Source organism: Leopardus geoffroyi, chromosome C1, assembly GCF_018350155.1.
Source record: "Leopardus geoffroyi isolate Oge1 chromosome C1, O.geoffroyi_Oge1_pat1.0, whole genome shotgun sequence".
NCBI lineage: Eukaryota > Metazoa > Chordata > Mammalia > Carnivora > Felidae > Leopardus > Leopardus geoffroyi.
Genome location: NC_059328.1, coordinates 203,915,322 through 203,933,643, shown reverse-complemented (window position 1 = coordinate 203,933,643; position 18,322 = coordinate 203,915,322). Strand labels below are relative to the sequence as shown.

Sequence of the window (18,322 nt, the reverse complement as noted above, 5' to 3'; positions counted from 1 at the left end):
TAATCCGAGACAGTGAGAATCGAACTGGCCCGACTGTTCGTTAGGCAGTGATCTCCACATCAGGCCCCGTAACAGGCACTACTGGCTGAGGACTGGGGCCCATGAGTCAGGGGTCCTACTTGCTCCCATCAGCCAGGGCAGAGTGGGGCTGGAGACGGGGTCTCACAGAAAAAGCAAGGCTGCTTGCGCAGTCCACTGAGGGAGAGCTATGGGTGGGGTAGTTTCTGTTAGAAGAGAGAAAGGAGCGACAGGCTGCATGAATGACACATGTCAATACCTCCACGGCCTCTGGAATGGAAACAATTTATTGATACCTGAGACACTGTGCAGGAGACACGTTCCTACTGACCACTTAGCTTGACCCCTTGGGCCAGACCAGGCCAGGCAACTTCTCTCACCCTTCCCTTGGGTGAGATGACCCTTTCCTGGGTCATTCTGGGGCCTCACTGAGCGTCCAAAGGCTGGAGAAGTCCACAGCCAGAGTCTGGAGAGACAGCCTGCAGCCGTGGCTCCTAAGGCCAAAGCAGGGTCGGCAAGGAAGCCTCACCGGTCAAGATCTAGAGCCTCCTGGGTCACAGTCCGGAGTCCGATGGAAAACAACTCCTCCCAGGGCTCCCGGATCCAGGCCAACAGGGCCGTCAGCTGCTCAGGACACACAACCCGAAGTGCCCAAAAACTCTCCAGCCGGGACACCTGGCAGACAAAGTGGCGGTGAGGTGAGGCTCACAGAGGACCCACCGCCCCTCGACTCAAAGGCGTCTTTCCTTCCCCAAGCCTGTGTCACTCCCTGTAGGAGACCCTGACTTTGAACTTTTTAAACAGAACACAATCAACACTTACTGGAGGCCCCCCAGAAGGCTTTCACATTTACTATCTTGTTCTTTTAATCCACCGTTTTTCAGAATATAAGTTCTGGAGTCAATTCCAAGGAATTGGCTGGAGTTGAATTTCTGCATCTACCACTTGTGACCCAGGCAGGTAAGTTAATGTCCCCAAACCTCAGTTTCTCCATCTGTAATAGGCCTAATGAGAGTACTCCTCCCACTGAGGCTGTGAAAACCAGATGGCTGGCACTGGGGCCCAATCGAACACGAACTCCAAGCAGCAGCCGGTGTGTCATGAAAGGCTTCCCAGGCAACACAAAGCCAGGCTCCAGGTCCATGGGGTTCCCATGGCTGTCTCCCCCGCCTCTACCTGCTGCTGATCCAGACACCCAGCGAGCCTCCCAGTTCCTTGCACCCCACTTCTCCATGCTCCCTCCAGCATGACTGCCCATCACATCCACACTGCCTCCAATGCCCAGCCCTCCTAGACTCATTTCCCACACTGCCCACCACCCCTGTCCTCATCTCCCTCTCTTTCTCTTTCTCTCTCTCACACACACACACACACACACACACACACACCTCGTCATAGAAGACCAGTCGCAGGTCCCCCGGGGCCGTGCGATACAGCAGCACCGAGCTCAGGCTGCTGAGTGGCCACTGCTCCCTGACATGCACAGAAGGGCCCAGCCCCAAGGGCAGGGACTTCTCAGAAGCTTCATCAGATGGTGCTGGAAGAGGAGGCTCTGCCTGGGACCCTGCCACGTCCTCCTCTAACAGGTACAGGGTGGACAGAGTCATCAACAGGGACACAGGGCAGGCTGCAGGGCCTAGAGGGAAAGAGACAGGGCGAGGCCCAGGGTGGAAAGCCGCAGAGGAGCCCAGATCCCCGGGGCAGCATCCCAGTGCGCTTGAGAGGAGTGAACCACACCCTGCTGAGGTGGTCAGAGAGCAGCCTGTGCCCCTGGAGGCCAGGGCCCTCCCTTCTCCAAACTCCAGGCATCTCTAGCTTCCAAAACCTGAGGCCCAAGACAAAGGGAACCTGCCCCACCACCCACCCCACTCAGAAAGAAAGATCCACTCGCCTCCTCTGACAGGATGAGGTGGAGCAGACCCAGCCAATCGGCTCCACTTCATAGAAAGCCCATACCCGGAAGCAAAGGTCTCTGAGCAACTGAGGACCCAGGAAACCTCCTGGCCCCCCCTCAGAGAGGCCGGGAAGACTGAGGCTGTCATTTGGGTGTGCCTGTGAGTGAGAGGAAGTCCGGATTCCAGGAGCTGAAAATTGCTACCACGGCATGAGAGGCACGGGGGGGTGGGGGGGAGGCGCAGCCAGCGGCCTGAACAAGAAGAGGTACCGAAGCCTTACCTTCGACCAGGAACACCCGAAGGTAGAAGAACAGGGGAGGCTCCGAGGAAGAGCCCCTCTCCAGCAAAGGCCTGGGGAGAAGGTGTGGTCAGCGAGGGGGGCAGAAAATACTGAGAGGGGCAGGGAGGAGGGACCAGAGCTGGGTCAGGGGGGTGCAGGCGTGAGGGCAGGTGGCAGGCCCAGGTGCTCAGGGCCTAACCGTGGCCGGAGCTGGTGGCGAGGGCCTGTGCACCAAGAGCGGCCGCGTGGGCCACCGAGCCCGGCCTCGGCCTCCTATCCACTCACCAGAGGCGGTGCTCCGGGGTTACCTCCTCCTCTGTGGCGCTGACACTGCTCCTCCAGGCAGGAGGCAGAGCCTGCAAGACATCTGGACCGAGCCGGCCAGGGACAGGGAACCTCAGCGACCCCACCTCTTCCCCCCCCACCCTCTCCGCCTCTCAACACCTTCCGTTCTCACGATCTCTAGATTTCAGAAACCTCTACAAGGGACGAGTCCCAGTACCCGTCTGTCTCCGCTGCAGCTGCCAGACACGGGCAGCCCCCACCTGCCCTCCCTGCACCTCCCTTCCCCCTCTCCCCCCTCTCTCACCGGTGAGCTCGTCTAGGAAGGCCCGGCAATGTCTGGCATCTCGGGGCAGCAGGACACAGCTGCCTGTCCCGGCAGCCCACTCCAGCCGCAGACTCTGTCCTGCCAGCCCCAGTTCGAGGCCACTCAGGTCGTGCAGGGGGACGGCCAGGGTTGGCTGTAGCCAGCTAGCCGGAGGCCCGCTGAGGAGAGGCAGGGCCAAAGCGGTGGCGAACAGTGAGTGGTGTGAGACCCAAGGGAGCCCCGCCCTGACCCTGGCGGCCCCGCTGGCTCACCTTATCTCCCCTGTCACTTTTAACACGTAAAGCCTGTGGTCAGACACCACCACAAGACACACAAACTCCCCAGGGTGGCCTGCCAACACGACGGGCACCTGAGGAGCAGGGAAAATTAATGAGAAACAAGGGAGGACCAGGGAGGAGGCTGCCAGGCTGAGAACAGGTTCTCTGTGCTCAACCCTCCCCCGCGGTGCTCACGCACCCTGGCCCCACCCCCCTGCACCCTGACCCTCAGCTGGGCTCAGCGGGTTTCCCTGCCTGGCACCGTGCCCCCTCTGGCCCACCCTCCACACTCCGCCGGACCGTCCTAAAGCAAACTAGACTGCCACTCCCCTGCCTCAGGGCTCCTGCGGCCCTTGGGATCGGGTCCAATCCCCTTGGCGGGCACTTGAGGCTGCCCCTCAACTGACCCCTGCCTCCCTCTTCAGACTCCTCTCAGGACACCCACCCCCTCCCGCCCCCTCCTCCTGCTGCCCCGACAGCAGCCTTACCCACACGCTAGCTCCTCTCTCAGGCCCCCACCTACGTGCTGCTTCCTCCCCCCAGATCCTCACCTCCTACTCTGTAACTCCTTTTTCAAGACCCGGATTACACCTTAGATCGGCTCCCCAGAGAGAGGCTCCCTCACTCAGCTTGATCCCAGCCCTTTCCAGACCATCGGGTTTCTCACACCACAACGTAAGACGGCTGGCGACACCGATTTACCCTAGGCCCTTAGTGTCCTGCACATGCTAGATGCTCACAGAGGAACCAATGACATCGTAGATCCCCAACAGCAACGGGAGGTCCCCCTCGAGCGCCAGGTGCTGTGCTAGGCAGCTGTGACGCGGGCCCTCACTGACACCACCACGCTCTGTAAGGCAGGCCCTGCTACCCCCGTTGCAGAGCGGTGACAACTGAGACTCCGATATCACAGCCACGCTGCACGTGACCACTGGAGTGGAAACCGGGAACCGGACCCGGTGCTTCCAGAACCACTGCCCTGACACGATCTGCTGCGCTGGCAGCAAGTGGGCACTCTGGTCAGTGAGAGGCGCGGGGCAGTGCCGGGCTGGCGCAGACCTTGGTGCAGCACTGGAACTCCTCCTGGGCATCGGTGAACACCTCAACATCCAGGAAGAGCCGGAGTCGGTGGTCCACGGAGCGGAGGCCGTGGCGCTCAGGGGCTGGGGGCAGCAGTGGGCCGTCAGCCTTGGCCGCCACAGCGCCGTCCCGCCTCCCCGGCAGGACCTCCTGCCTCCCGCAAACACCACCCCTGTCTCGTTTCACCTCTACTCACGGGGACTGAGGCTCCAACTGTGGTGATCTCGGGAGCCTGGTGCCTGAGATGGGGCCGGGTCGGCCCTGTCGCTGTGGTCACTGTGGTCAGAAGGGTCACAGACAGTGCTGGTGGACTGCAAGGGAGCTGGCGATTGCTCTCCCTCCCTGTGCTCCCGGTTGGTGGTTCCCAGGGACAGAGCCAGGAGAACCACATGATCGCTACCACAGTTTGGACATACAGCAGGAGATTCTGGAAGGAAGGATGGGCACAGTCCCTGTGAACCATCCCCCCGCCCCACAGTGTCACAATCCCCTACCACGCTCATAATGTTCCCCACCCCCTCTTGGGCTCCCCCTGGCCGACATCTCCAGCTTCATACACTCCTACCATTCCCAACACCCCTCTCCCCATTCCCTCTGCAGGCCTGTTAACCACCCTCCATCCCAGTGAGGGAGCAGCAAACCCAGACCCATGGCCTGCAACCTCCTCAAAATGGACCCCACCTTCTGATTTGAGGCCTTCTCAGAGAGGACCAAACTCAGCCAGGCCCTGCTCTGGTCCCCTCCCACAGCCTCAGGCTGGTCATGTGCTCTGATGCTCCACCAGCCACGTCTGAAAGCTCCAAATCAACACATCAGGAAGGCAGGGTGCCAGGTATGGGTCCAATTCCAGACTCTGTCACTTAACAGCTGTCATCTAGGCAATTATGACAAGTCACCTAAGCTCCCTGAGCCTGGTTCCTCTTCGGTAACAGAGGGTGATGACAGTGCCTGTCTCACAGAGTTGTCAGGATGGGTGAACGGACCAGGTAAAGAACCCAGATCAGGGATCGGCAACAAGAGAAAAAACATTCCTTGAGCAGCTATAGCGTGCTGGGCATACGCTAGAACTTTTGACAACAGAATCAAAACTCTCCCGACCCCATTTTGCAAATGAGGAAAGCAACGATCTAATAACTGAACGTACCTGGACTGAGACCGTGGAGCTGAGGCTAGCGGTGGTAGCTACCATTTACGGAGGACCTATGCTTTGTGCAAGACACTGTGCCTGGCGTCTTTCTGTCACATTTAAATCTCCTAACAGTAGAGAGGACAAGTTCACTCCCTTCTTTGTTCAGATGAGGTAACCAAGGCTCAAATAAAAAGAGGATGTAACACACAGGAACGTTCAATAATAATGACCCACTGAAGGGACCCCAGGGGCCACGTGACCCTGTGGAGCACAGAAAGGTCTTAGAGGGGATGGGGCTCTTTCCACTGTATACATTGTACTTCTGGGCCTCTGGGGAGGGAGGTTTAGAGAGGGGAGTGGAAAGGGGTCTATTTTCTCAATAAACTTTAAACCTCTGCTCTAGCCGCTGCCAAGAAGAAAAAAGTGGCTACTAAAAGTCATACGTTTCAACACACACGTTATCAAGAATATTTCTTTCTTCTTTAATGTCTTCAAAGACATAGCTTTTTGACTGATCTACAGTGGAAAAAATCTCTCCCTTTAAAGAACACAGTGTGAAAAGATGCCATGAGGCACCGCTCGATATGAAGTAGCTTCCAAGGTCAGTTAAGGAAGGACAATCTCAGCCAACTCCCACAGCATCTTACTCAACAGCCAAACACACTCAGAGGACAGCACTACACCCAATACTGCAGTGAGAGCTCAGGAGCTTTTATGCAGTTTCTAAATATTAGCCAGAAAAAGTGGAAAGAGCCTTCAAGTTATGAAAAAATAATGAGTACGTTTAAATAGTTTCAGAGATTGTATTTCCTGACTTTCAAAAAGAAAGAATATAATTTCTCTTTTTGCTCCTTTTCTTTCTTTTTTTTTTTTTTTTTTTTTTTTTTTGATAAATGTATCAGACAGATGAGTCTATTTTCCTCCAGGCAGAAAAGCTGGTCCCAATTCCTTCCCTTCCCTGGGGTTCCCCCTCCACACTCCCTCCCTCAAAGCCACTGTCTCTGAAATGGTGGGAGAGGTGTGGGCAGGAAGGCCAAGGGCAGGGCCCTTACCTGTCTCTTGGAACAGAGGCCTCCAGCCTTCCTCACTGTCTAATCCCAACCTGGGCTCCTCTGGCTTGAACTCATGGCCACAACGTAGACACTGGAGTCTGCCCCTCAGCGGGTCTCTTGCTTCCCCAAGCTGACACTGAGCCGTGGTGGCTGCTTGGGTCAACACGGCAAGCAGCTCCTGATACAGGGTTGGCCAGAAGCAGCTGTGAGCAATGGACCCTGGCCCTTGACCTCCCAATCCTTCCCCAGCCTCCTGGGCCTCGCTCCGGGCCCCATTACCTGGATAGCTGCATGGGCATCGGGCTCCAGCACCACATATCGACGCAGCTGCCGGTCAGGGCAAATATAGGAGAAACGCAGAACAAGGACAGGGGCCCTGGGGAGCGGATCTGAGCCCTGCACACAAAGAGGGGGACTGGGTAGAAAAGAGTAGAGAAGGGGCACCTGGGTGGCTCAGTCGGTTAAGCGTCCGACTTTGGCTTAGGTCATGATTTCATGGTTCATGGGTTCGAGCCCTACAGCAGGTTCTGTGCTGACAGCTCAGAGCCTGAAGCCTGCTTCAGGTTCCATGTCTCCCTCTCTCTGCCCCTCCCCCAGTCACACTCTGTCTCTGTCTCTTTCAAAAACAAATAATAAAAACGTTAAAAAAGAAAGAAAGAAAGAAAAGAAAGAAGAAAAGGAAAAGAGAAAAGAAAAGAAAGGAAAAGAAAAGAAAAGAAAAGAAAAGAAAAGAAAAGAAAAGAAAAGAAAAGAAAAGAAAAAGGAAGAGAGAGTAGAGAGTGGACCAGAGGGATTCCGGTTATACTGACAGCATGGCAGACAACAGTAGCTCTGGATGTCATGAAAATGCTCCTGCTGCCATCCACGCTCCAGCTCAGCGGCCCAGCCTCCCAGGCTGCCTGGGGCCATGCCTTTGTCCCCGCAGCTTCCCTCTTCTGCTCCAAGAGCCAAGGAGAGACTGTGGGAAACTCGCAGTCCAGTGCTTTGCACCCAACAGCCATGCTGTCCGAGTCGGCTCCTGCAAAAAGCCCAGCCCCTCTTCCAGGACCCCTAACACCACCGCTCACCTCGAGCACCGCCTCTCTCCCAGTCCGAGGCTCGGGCTCCACCTCAGCCGCCTCTAGACTCTGGAGCTCCAGCCGTGCCAGGGTCCGGGCCGCTTGGAGTTCCACCTCAAACAGGTGGCCAGAAGTGACCCGGAGAAAGCATTCCCTGCCCCGCACGCCCTCAGGCCCCTCCAGGGGACACACCAACATGGGGCGACACAGTTCCGCTGAGGAGAGATCAGGGGAGCAGCTCCATAAGAAGAGAGAGGTATCCCTGACTCTGCCCTCCCAAGGGGTGGCCTTCCATCCAAGAGGGGTAAGCCAGGGGCGCCTGGATGGCTCAGTTGGTTGAGCGTCTGACTTCGGCTCAGGTCATGGTCTCACAGTCCGTGGGTTCGAGCCCCGCGTCGGGCTCTGTGCTGACAGCTCGGAGCCTGGAGCCTGCTTCCGATTCTGTGTCTCCCTCTCTCTTTGCCCCGCTCCCATTCGCCCTCTGTTTCTCTCTCAAAAATAAACATTAAGAAAGACTGCAGGGGTGAGCTATCCCCAGTCTGGGTTTTCCTAGCTCTCCCAGATACGCCACCAGCACCGGGCCCCGTCTCCCTGACGGGCACTGAGCGCTCACAACTCACCCTCCACTTCATTCCGCTCCTGCTCCTCCTCCTCGTCTTCCTCCTTTCCTTCTTCCTCCTTCACCAGCTCCTCCACCACCTCTTCTTCCCGGGGCTCCGGCCGTAGCCTGACCTCCTCTGCCATTTCCTGCGGTGACTCCTTCTCTGGGCGGGGAGGCCCAGGCACGGACCCTGGGCTCAGGGTGTCTGGGCACAGAGTGCTGAGGGCAGGGGTCTGGGAGGCAGCCAGAACCGGGGTCCCAGAGGTCTCCAGGTGATTCCTATACTGTAGCCAGTCACAGCCAAACCGTTCCCGGAAGCTGTTCATGAGTTCAAGTTCCCGATGCTGCTGCACAAACTGCCCTGGGCCGGTGGGGAGAGCACCACTGAGCAAGCCCACGCCCCCACCACAACCCCCGCCGAGCCCGACCTCTTCTGCAACTCTTCCTCACAGTGAAGTAAACGGGTGTGTAATGTTAATAGGGGCTGGGCATCAGGGGGAAACTAAAGGCTTCCCCTCAGCAGCGTGTCCTGAAGCGTGTTCTGTAGAACACCTGTGGTCGTGTGCAATTCGGAACCACACAACATCCACTCCTTGGGAGATTCGAGATACAAGGGGGCACCCTGGAGGTCCTGAGACGTCCTAGAAGGAGGACGTCTATTTGACTTTGGTTAGCCCAGAAGTTCCCACGGAATCTAGTCATCAAGTGACCTTTCGACAGCCTACAAAATTCACGTTCCTTGAAAAGCACCTTGGAAAATGCTGCTCAGGAGTGGTCTCTTCTCCTTTCCCTAAATTAGAGAGAAAGAGGAAAGCCTACGAGGCCCTCTATAATGCTGTGCTCCGCCACAGACAGAATCCTTCTACCGAGAAGACTGGGACAGGACACTGAAGACAGGACTGGGCAAGGGCAGCTGGGAGCATGGCGGACTTACCAGCCGGGGAGGGGTCCAGAGTACGGGGCTCTGGGTCTGTATCACTGGGTTCCGAGATACTTGCTCGCCTCACACGGACTCGGCTCTGAAGGTGGACAGAGGGCCCATGCTCTCTATGAAAGCCAGGGCCTCCCACCCTGCCATCCACGGCCACCCACCCAACCTACCCAGAAAGCCCCACTCACAACCAAGGACGAGGCCTTACTATTTTCAGCCCATCGATAAACCAGAGCACCCATTAAAGGGACTCAACCCCAGCACAAGGCAGCCTAGGACACCGTCTACCTTAACCTTACGATGTGGGGGCTGGGCCACAACGCCCCCAGAGGAGATGCTGTCGCTCAAGTCAGGGCCACCTGAGGTTTCAACAGTACTCCCTGCTGGCCGGAGCACAGGTGGAGCCATGGAGCTGGAGGATGTGGAGAGCTGGGGTGTGACAACAGGAAGGACAGAAAGGTTGGAGCCAGAGGTACACCTCTGCCCTGCCAGGCTAGCCAGAGGACAGGCCCTACTTTGCAGCTTCCCAGAAAGACCCCTACCCTGGGACCCCTTTCATGTCCTCCCAAACCAATCCTATTCCCAGAGCTCCCAGCATACTAACCTGAAAGTCAGTCAGTGACAAGACTTTCCCATCGAGAAGGAACTGAGCAAAGACAAAAGAGGAGGGGTCGTGTTGGTGGTAGAATTCCTGCCTGCCCACGCAGGGAAACCCTTCAGCCCAGGGACCACTAGGCTCAGCGAGGGGCAACAGCGTAACAAGCAGGGAGTCCGGGGCTATGGCCCCTCACCCAAGGATGGGGTGGAAAGAGGCACAAGGGGGCGAGGGCAGGACCAGGCAAGAAAGGGACAGCAGAGCGGATGTGAGAAGATTACTCACGCCGGCTGCAGCATCCCTGACACGGGGTGACAAGTACTGGGCAGTGACCGCCCGATGCGCAGGGTGGAACCACAAAGGGTTCCCCTCCAGGTAGAGCTGAAGAGCAGGAAGGGGAGACTGAGATGGGCCTCAGGCCTCCCTGAGTGAGGAAGGGCACTCACCAGATCAGCCCAGGAGGGAGGGAGAGGCGCACAGCTGGCTCCCAAGTCCCGGCAGCGCTCAAGACTCACCTTGCGGAGCTCAGCCAGTAGCCACAACGGGGACAGCTCCCTGTGTCCTTCTAGCAGGTTGTACGCCACATCCAGGTGCCGCAGGTTCCTCAGCCGCTCCAGGCCTGGGTGCAGATGAGAAGGGAGGAAGGACAGGTGGGTGAGTTCAGGGGGCAGGGTGCTGGGGGACATGCAGCGGAAAGACCAGCCTGGGCATCTCAGACCTACCCGTAGACCCACAGGAGGCCCTGGAGGCATGCGGTTCCCGGACCACTCTCAGTCTCACATTGCCCCTAAAACCCTGTGTGCCCCCGCCTACTCTCTGGCGCCCCCACTTCCCTCCCCAAACTCCCACTCACCCTGCAGGCTCCGGAGCTCATTGCCTCGCAGTATCAGGGTCCCCAGAGCGGCCCCTGAGGGTCCTATTCTTGGCACCATATGCAGGTGGTTATAGGAGATGTCCAGATGGCAGAGCTCAGACAAGTCCTGAGAGGGGTTGGTGACAAAGATTCTCTCCTTGACCAGACTCTAGCCGGGCTCCTCTGAGCCTTCAAGCAGGCCTCAACCTTGGCCTATAAAGACTGCGTACTCTCAGCACAAATGATTCATCCAGTCCTCCACCCCCCCTCCCCGCACCACGTTAACAGACTTGAACAAATACTGGCATAGTTCCTAATAGCTCAAGGTCACATCATTGGGAAGACAACTCCAACCCCCTTCCGTTCCATCCTAGAGAAACTCCAGGCTGCCAGGAGAATTTAGTTTGTTGCAGCCAATGCCTGAAGATACAGCCCCTGTGTCCCAGCCTCTGTGGGAAGGTAGGAGGCTAACTCTGGCAAGCGCCAGTTAGCCAAACCCAGACCCAGATGGGTTTCATATGGACCAATGCCCCCTTCCTGCTTTCTGTACATTTCTACTTTCTTGACCTGAGGAAACTAAGTGGAGAGAATCTGCTCAAGCCCCTGTCTTCCCCGGCCCCATTCCCTCACTCTCCCTTTAAAGGTCCCAGTAATCTCTGCACAAACTGAATTGGAATTCAGTTCACGCTGAAGTTTACTACCAATTAAAATAGTTTTACTGCTGATTACATTCCACAATAGCGTATTACTACTCCAATGGTGCAATACGGATTAAAGTCTGTTCTCACCACATTAACTAGTGTCTGACTTTGGCTACCCCTGACTATGAGATGCGGGAGAAGGCTCTTCACCATCTTCCCGAAGCCATCTTTTCTGAGCTAGGCATAGGCTGAGCAACATCCCACAAACTTCGCACCCACGGTAATACTACACAAGCAGGTACTCCTATGACTTCTGCTTGATGGGTGAAGAAACTCAGAGGTTAGTTTGTCCCAAATCACACAAGAATTAGGAGCTGAGATTTGAATGCTGGCCTGTCTTATGCTAGAGCCTGAGTTCTCAAACAGTACTGCCTCCAGGATGCAGCCTCACCTGGGGGAAGGCAGGGGACAAGACGAAGGTGGGAGCAAAACCAGGTCCAGGAGAGAGGATCAGAGCAGAATCAGAGACCCATGTGGTGCCAGCCCCAACCAGCCTGCCCATACTCACCATCAGGAAGCCCTCACAGTCCTGCACTTGATTGTGGCTCAGATTTAGGAAGCGCAGAGCTGACAAGAGACGCTGGGGGGCATGGGAAAAGCAGCAGAGAATCAGACACCTCCATGCAACCAGCTGGCCCTCCTCCCTAAGGGCCTGTCCGTGTCCTTCCCCGAATTCCCTTCCCTCTCAGGCACTCACCAGGGAGCTGTCTAAAGAAGTCAGTGCGTTGTAGCTGAAGTTGGCAGAGAGTAGAGCCAGCCAAGGCAGGGCAGAGCAGAGGTCACCACCGCAGGCTGAGAGGAGTTCCTGAGACAGGGTGCTCCATTACCGCCACTGTCCCCTCCTCCCCAATGCAAGGCCACGCTGTCTCCCAGCCATTCATTCATTCTTTATATACTAAAGTCGGTCTGCAGAGGCAGACTGAAAGAAAGCCCAGGGCCCTGCCCACAGGAGTTCATTGTGGGGAGAATGGGGAGACAAACATGGGAATATTGAAGACAAGAGGGTAGGTGTGGCCATAAACATATAAACAGATACATAGTGCTCTGTCCAGAGGGAAGCAGGAGGCAGGGAAGGCTGCAAAAAGAGGGAATGTCAGAGCTTGGTCCTCTATGTCCCTCAGAACAGGGCATCCGGGCCCAGCCTTCATTCTCCTTACCTCTAATGCCTGGATGCTCCTGCTGCAAATCAGGGTCTCTAGCTGGGAGTAGATGCCACAGAGGCCACGAAGGCAATGGATGGGGACACCTCGGAGCTGCGGTGGAGAAAAGGAGGGAGGGAAGGAGGGAGACAAAACTTCACAAAAGGCAGACGCTTCACCTCACTTTCCCTCCTTTTACAGGGAGGGAAAAGTCGACAAGGCCAACTATGATTCAGGGAACCGTTACACGAGACAGATGTCACCCTGCCACAGAGCAATGGGCACACTCAGGCCTGCCCCCCTGCCCCCCCCCCCCCCCCCGGCAAAAGAAACCGTCTCTCTTTCTCCATTCCCAAAAGGTTGTCCCAAGCTGGGTTTTGTGTGCCAGCATCCAACACTCCATACCTCCAGATGCCGAAGGGACTTGAAGGGAAAAATCTTGATGGGCCCTGGGAGGCCAGAACCAGGGACATGTACCAGCTAAAACAAAACCAAACAAAAAAACCACTCATGTCACTGAGGCCAGCACATCTCCCTTTCCTTAACCTCTCCTCCTCGGCACAGCCACCCACAGCTCTCACATCTCCTCGATCTGGGCCCTGCAGACTTCCTGCACCCACGTACCCACCCCCAGCTCTTGGGCCCTGTGTACATCCTACCCAATTCCCACCCCAGGACCTTGAGTGAGAGAGTTTTCTGCAGCACATCGAAGAGGAACTGAAGCTGGAGGATGACAGGGGAGTCGGCGGGATGAGAGGGCAGAGCCACAAAGCCTGTCTGGCCAGGGCCCCATGGTCCCAGGTGCAGCTCAAATACGTGGCTCAGCTGCTGCAGGGTGCCAGTCAACAGGCTCAGAGTGCTACGGCCAGACAGGACCACATCACCTGCAGGGAAAGGGGCAGACAGGAAGGAGAGCATAACAAAAGGGTCTTTCCCTTTATCCTAAGACTCTGCGACCCCAGGATACACCCAGTCCAATCCACACTGTAATCTTCCACTGCCAGGATCATACTATCTCCTCCCCCGCCCAAAAGTCTTCAATGGCTCCCCTCTATCTTCCCAAAAAGTCCTAACTCTTCAGCCTGAAATATGAAATCGTGTCACTACATCCAACCGACTTTTCCAAATTTTCTTTCACCATCTGCTCGAGAGAGTCTGGCCTACTCACGATGCTGGGAATACAGTCAGCGTGGTTCACAGCTTCCTCGTTTTCTGATATTCCCTTCCACTCTGCTCAGCCTGAGACCTACCTCCTCCAGGCAGGCTTCTCACTGTGTCACACTGCTGTACTTTTAGACCATAATCATTCATTTTACATAAAAGCTGGTAATGTGTCTCATCTTTTTTTTTTTTTTTTTTTTTTTTTTTTTTGTCAGTAAACTCTACATCCAAGATGGGGCTCAAGCCCATGACCCCAAGATCAAGAGTCACATGCTCCACCGCTGAACCAGCCAGATGCCCCAGGTGTTGGTTTCATCTTTACTTCTTTTTCTTTTTTTTTTTTAATTTTTTTTTAATGTTTATTTATTTTTGAGACAGAGAGAGACAAAGCATGAACGGGGGAGGGTCAGAGAGAGGGAGACACAGAATCTGAAACAGGCTCCAGGCTCTGAGCTGTCAGCACAGAGCCCGACGCAGGGCTCGAACTCACGGACCGCGAGATCATGACCTGGGCCGAAGTCGGCGGCTTAACCGACTGAGCCACCCAGGCGCCCCTTTAGTTCTTTTTCTGATTGAAAAATAGGCACACTTGCAGAAACTTTCAAACAATCCTAAAATGCACGTCATAAAAAGAATAACCGCTCATTATAGCATTGGTAGTATTCTTGATCTCTATGCTAAAACTGCTCTAACGAGACTGTCATCCTTGAGGGCATCTTTTGATCACCTTGGTACCCGTCACTGCACCTAAAAAAGTATAGCTATGAGGTAGGCACAGAGAAATATTTTTTTTACTTTTTTTTAAACCAAGATATAGGGGTGCCTAGGTGGCTCAGTCGGTTAAGTGTCCAACTCTTAATTTCGCCTCAGGTCATGATCTCACGGTTCGTGAGTTCAAGCCCTGGGTCAGGCTCTGCCCTGGCAGCGTGAAGCCTGCTTGGGATTCTCTCTCTCTCTCTCTCTCTCTCTCTCTGTTCCTCCCCTATTTGCACACAAATGCTCTCCCTCTTTCTCTCTCAAAAATAAACAAATATTTTTTGGGGCGCCTGGGTGGCGCAGTCGGTTAAGCGTCCGACTTCAGCCAGGTCACGATCTCGCGGTCCGTGAGTTCCAGCCCCGCGTCGGGCTCTGAGCTGATGGCTCAGAGCCTGGAGCCTGTTTCCGATTCTGTGTCTCCCTCTCTCTCTGCCCCTCCCCCGTTCATGCTCTGCCTCTCTCTGTCCCAAAAATAAATAAACGTTGAAAAAAAAAAATAAACAAATATTTTAAATAAAAACAAGGATAGAGTCAAAGGATGTTGCAAAAATCTTACAGACAGGTACTCTATACCCTTCACCCAGTTTCCACCAATGGTTATGTTTTATGTAAATGTGGTAAGAGATCAAAGACAGGAAACTGACGATGTATATATGTACATGTATAGTTCTACACCACTGTCATTGGTGTGGATTCCTATAACCAACATCACCATGAAAATACAAAACTATTCCATCCCGATAAATATCTCTCTCTAGCTACTTCTTTATAGCAATACACACACACACACACACACACACACACACACACACACACCATCATGCCTAACCCCTGGAGCACCAGGTCAGATTTGTCTGAACAAACCAATAAATCCTGTAACCTTACTTGAAAGATGGTCTATGTACTTGATACTAAGGATAGATGCAGACAGGGTTCAAAGACTCTTCCCACCCTCAAAGAGCCCCCCAGTCTACAAGAGATAAAATACATACACAGTTAATAAAACAAGCCAGAAACTGAAACTGCTACAAACAGAGATTCCACAGATACCATCAATGGGAGTACAGAGTGCTAGAAGGAAGCTAACATGAATTGGGTAGTATGTGACAGACAACTTTGTTACCTCATTTAAACTTCTTTAAAATCTCCTAAAGAGAAGCATTACTGACCACCTCTTTCAGATATGAAAATGAGAGCTTAGAAAAGAATATCAACCAAGATTATATAGGTGGTAGGAAGTTGGTACTTCTGTGTGATCTCAAAGCCAAGGCTTGTTGTACCACAACTAATGTCAACCACATACTGAACAACCAGTGTGGCTCCACCATGCCCAAATCCTGAAAGAAGAAACTCTAGTAAAAACAGCTACCAGTTTTGAGCCCTTACATATTATGCAAACACTGTCCTAAGTGCTTTACATGAATTAAAATTAATCCCCTCGACAACTTTTTGAGTTAAGTACAATCATCATGCCATTTTGCTGGTGAGGAAAACTGAAGCTCAAAAAACTTAACTTCGCCACGTTTGAAAGAGGGTTGGGATTCCAACCCAAGTGAATCTGACTCCAACAAACCTCGTGCTTTTAACTATACTAAGGGTCTTGCCACACAGCAATGATTATTCTAGTCCCTGGTCTCCAGAGACTTACAGCCAAATAATGATCACCTTCCTCTGAGAGTATCAGAGAACGCATGGAGGAAGTGGTACTGGAGTTGAACCTCGAAGGATGGCTAAGGTTTGAACTGTCAAAGACAAAGGACACTGTAAGCAATGGCACCAGAGAAAAAACCCCAGAGAAGTAAAAAAAAAAAAAAAATGAACTGACGCTCGAACCCTCGTGACCTTAAACAGCTGTAATTCTATGACTCCTAGGGGGAGTGTCTCTGTAAGGCAGGGTGCACCCCCACCCTGCCCCAGCCCCCAGATCAACCAGGTATCCACTCACCAGACTCCCGCAGCAGCCCGGAGAGCTTCCACACCAGGGCGTCCCGCTGGGCGGTCGTCATGGCCACGGGACGCTGGGGGCGGAGCCTGAGAAAGAGGAAGCGGAAGAGCCTCAGGTGGGTGGTAGTATAAAAAGCCTAGGACGTCCGAGCAAGCCGAGACCTCGCAGGGAAAAAAAGTAAGAGAGAGAGCGAGGAAGAGCATCCTGCCGGGTACCCTTTCGAGGGGCATAAGACTTAGCCACCCAAACTGACCTCCTGTGTGCTCCTTCCACCAACTCTGCAGCCCGGCGCCTATCAATAATGGATGGGAAGTCCCGCCCCGGAAGGAAGGCGGGGAAGCGGGACAACCGGAAAGCTTGCCTGCGCTGCCGGAAACCACGCCCTAAGTCGTGCAGACGTGTCGGCTGGAGGCGGTGGGGTCTGGGTGCGGACGGGGCGGTCCCTCGGCGCTTCGACCTGCTGGGCCCGCCCCCCCCCCCCTCCGCCCGAAGGGGAGCCGTCACCGCCACCGCCACCCCCGCCCCACTCGTGGGCTCCGCTCGGCAAGGGACTTCCACTCGGCTTGCCGCGGCCCCTGTGAAGAAAACAAACCTGACTCGTTGTTTGCAGACTGGGCGGGGAAGCAAAGTTTTGGGAAACGGAATTTTCTCTTAGTGAGGAAAGGACTCGGCCAAAGCGAACACTTGTTTTCCAGTTAAAGGAGAGCGAGTCCGCCATAGGAGTTTTTTTGGTATCTGCCAAAAGCGGGAGCTGGCAAATTTGCCACTTCTGGAGTGCCCCTTGACAGTTTTTCCTTAACGTCCCTCCAAACTCTGTCCTTTTTTCCTTCAGCAATGTCAGACTCTCATACTGAGATTGGTAATGCTCCACGTATATCGGGTCTCTTGTTTTTACCGCGTTCCGTCTCGTACGTAACACGTGAATAAAAATTGTTAAGCCAGCTTTGAAAAAAAAAAAAAAAAAAAACAGGTTCACAGAGGCTACGTTACCTTCAAAGGTCTTTCAATTAGTAACCAATATTGTCAAGACTGCCAAATTTTCCAGGTTCCAAGTTCCCATTAGAGCTTTCACCTTGCTCCCGGTCAAAAGAGGACCTCCCGGCGCCTGGGCGTCTCAGTTGGTTAAGCCTGGGACTCGATCTCTGCTCAAGTCATGATCTCAAGGTTCGCGAGATGGAGCCCTGCGTGGGGCTCTACGCTGACGCCACGGAGGAGCCTGCTTGGGATTTTCTCCCTCTCTCTGGCCCCTCTCCCGCTTGTGTTTTCTCTCTCTCTTTCTCAAAATAAACATTAAAAAAAAAAAAAAAAGACAACTACTGAGCTAGATTAAAGAAAAATGTAACGATTTGTTTTTCAGGGAGAGTTGTGCCTTAATTAAGTGCCTTTCTTAATTAAGTGCCTTTTCTACAGAGGAAAATCAAATGAATCCTTTACCAGTTGAGGGTGAGACTATAGTTACCTTTATCTCAAGTTGCAAAATTTGAAGGATCTATTTTTCCAAAGACATAATATTTGAAATGGCAATTTATGCCTCTAAACCAGACAATTTAGCGTTTATCACATACTGTGTGATCTGAGCCAAAAGCCTAAAAGGCAGTCAAATGAAGTAAGTGGAAGCACGTAGTGAACGGTAGAACAGTATACAAAGGAAGAGTAGAGTCTCAATATATTTTTGTCGAATTATTAATCCCAGAGCCATGATGGTTGTCAGTCTCTGTTCATCCGTCACCTGGAACTAGGTAGGGAGGGTTCTCCCATAGCTGTCACTGCCAACTGTAACCCTCTTAGGCAAGAAGAGAGATTGTTTTGGGGCGCCTGGTTGGCTCAGTCGGTTAAGCGGCCGACTTCAGCTCAGGTCATGATCTCTCGGTCCGTGAGTTCGAGCCCCGCGTCGGGCTCTGTGCTGACAGCTCAGAGCCTGGAGCCTGTTTCAGATTCTGTGTCTCCCTCTCTCTGACCCTCCCCTGTTCATGCTCTGTCTCTCCCTGTCTCAAAAATAAATAAAACGCTAAAAAAAAAAAAAAAAAGAGATTGTTTTGAAATTCCTGACTTGACAGTGCTGTGAAATCTTTCAGGAGTGTCTTGCCAGCCCACAGATTCTGAGAATTGCTCTATTAATATGGAGAGACCCCTGTAGCCAGATTTGCTCTCGATCCCTTGGCCCCCCCAGAAATGTGAAAGTGGAACAGAGAGCAGCAAAGAAAACTGAACTATGGAGGGAGAGGAAAACATCCCCTGAGAGAAGCAACAAGGGAAGACTA

General features: G+C 53.9%; 1 protein-coding gene across 5 annotated transcripts; it reads right to left on the bottom strand.

The window, feature by feature from the left end:
* Positions 1-284: 284 nt before the first annotated feature.
* On the bottom strand, positions 285-17,262 carry LOC123599523 (serine/threonine kinase 11 interacting protein). 5 transcript variants are annotated; one of them, XM_045481419.1, is made up of 27 exons: positions 17,134-17,262; positions 16,654-17,003; positions 16,062-16,147; positions 15,782-15,858; positions 12,878-13,083; positions 12,605-12,679; positions 12,218-12,313; positions 11,758-11,865; positions 11,569-11,640; positions 10,360-10,486; positions 10,022-10,125; positions 9,792-9,887; positions 9,516-9,557; positions 9,200-9,340; positions 8,915-8,999; positions 8,000-8,341; positions 7,389-7,594; positions 6,601-6,717; positions 6,322-6,499; positions 4,337-4,567; positions 4,120-4,223; positions 3,055-3,152; positions 2,783-2,961; positions 2,479-2,560; positions 2,194-2,264; positions 1,407-1,654; positions 285-693 (listed from the first exon to the last, which is right to left on the bottom strand). In XM_045481419.1, exons 2-27 carry the CDS (start codon positions 16,777-16,779, stop codon positions 544-546), a joined length of 3,447 nt encoding a protein of 1,148 aa, XP_045337375.1. In that variant the 5' UTR covers positions 16,780-17,003; positions 17,134-17,262; the 3' UTR covers positions 285-543. The 5 variants fall into 5 exon arrangements, with proteins under 5 accessions (XP_045337375.1, XP_045337376.1, XP_045337377.1 ...); XM_045481420.1 differs by lacking the exon at positions 9,792-9,887; XM_045481421.1 differs by lacking the exons at positions 15,782-15,858; positions 17,134-17,262 and having other exon boundaries at positions 16,654-16,760.
* Positions 17,263-18,322: the final 1,060 nt, after the last annotated feature.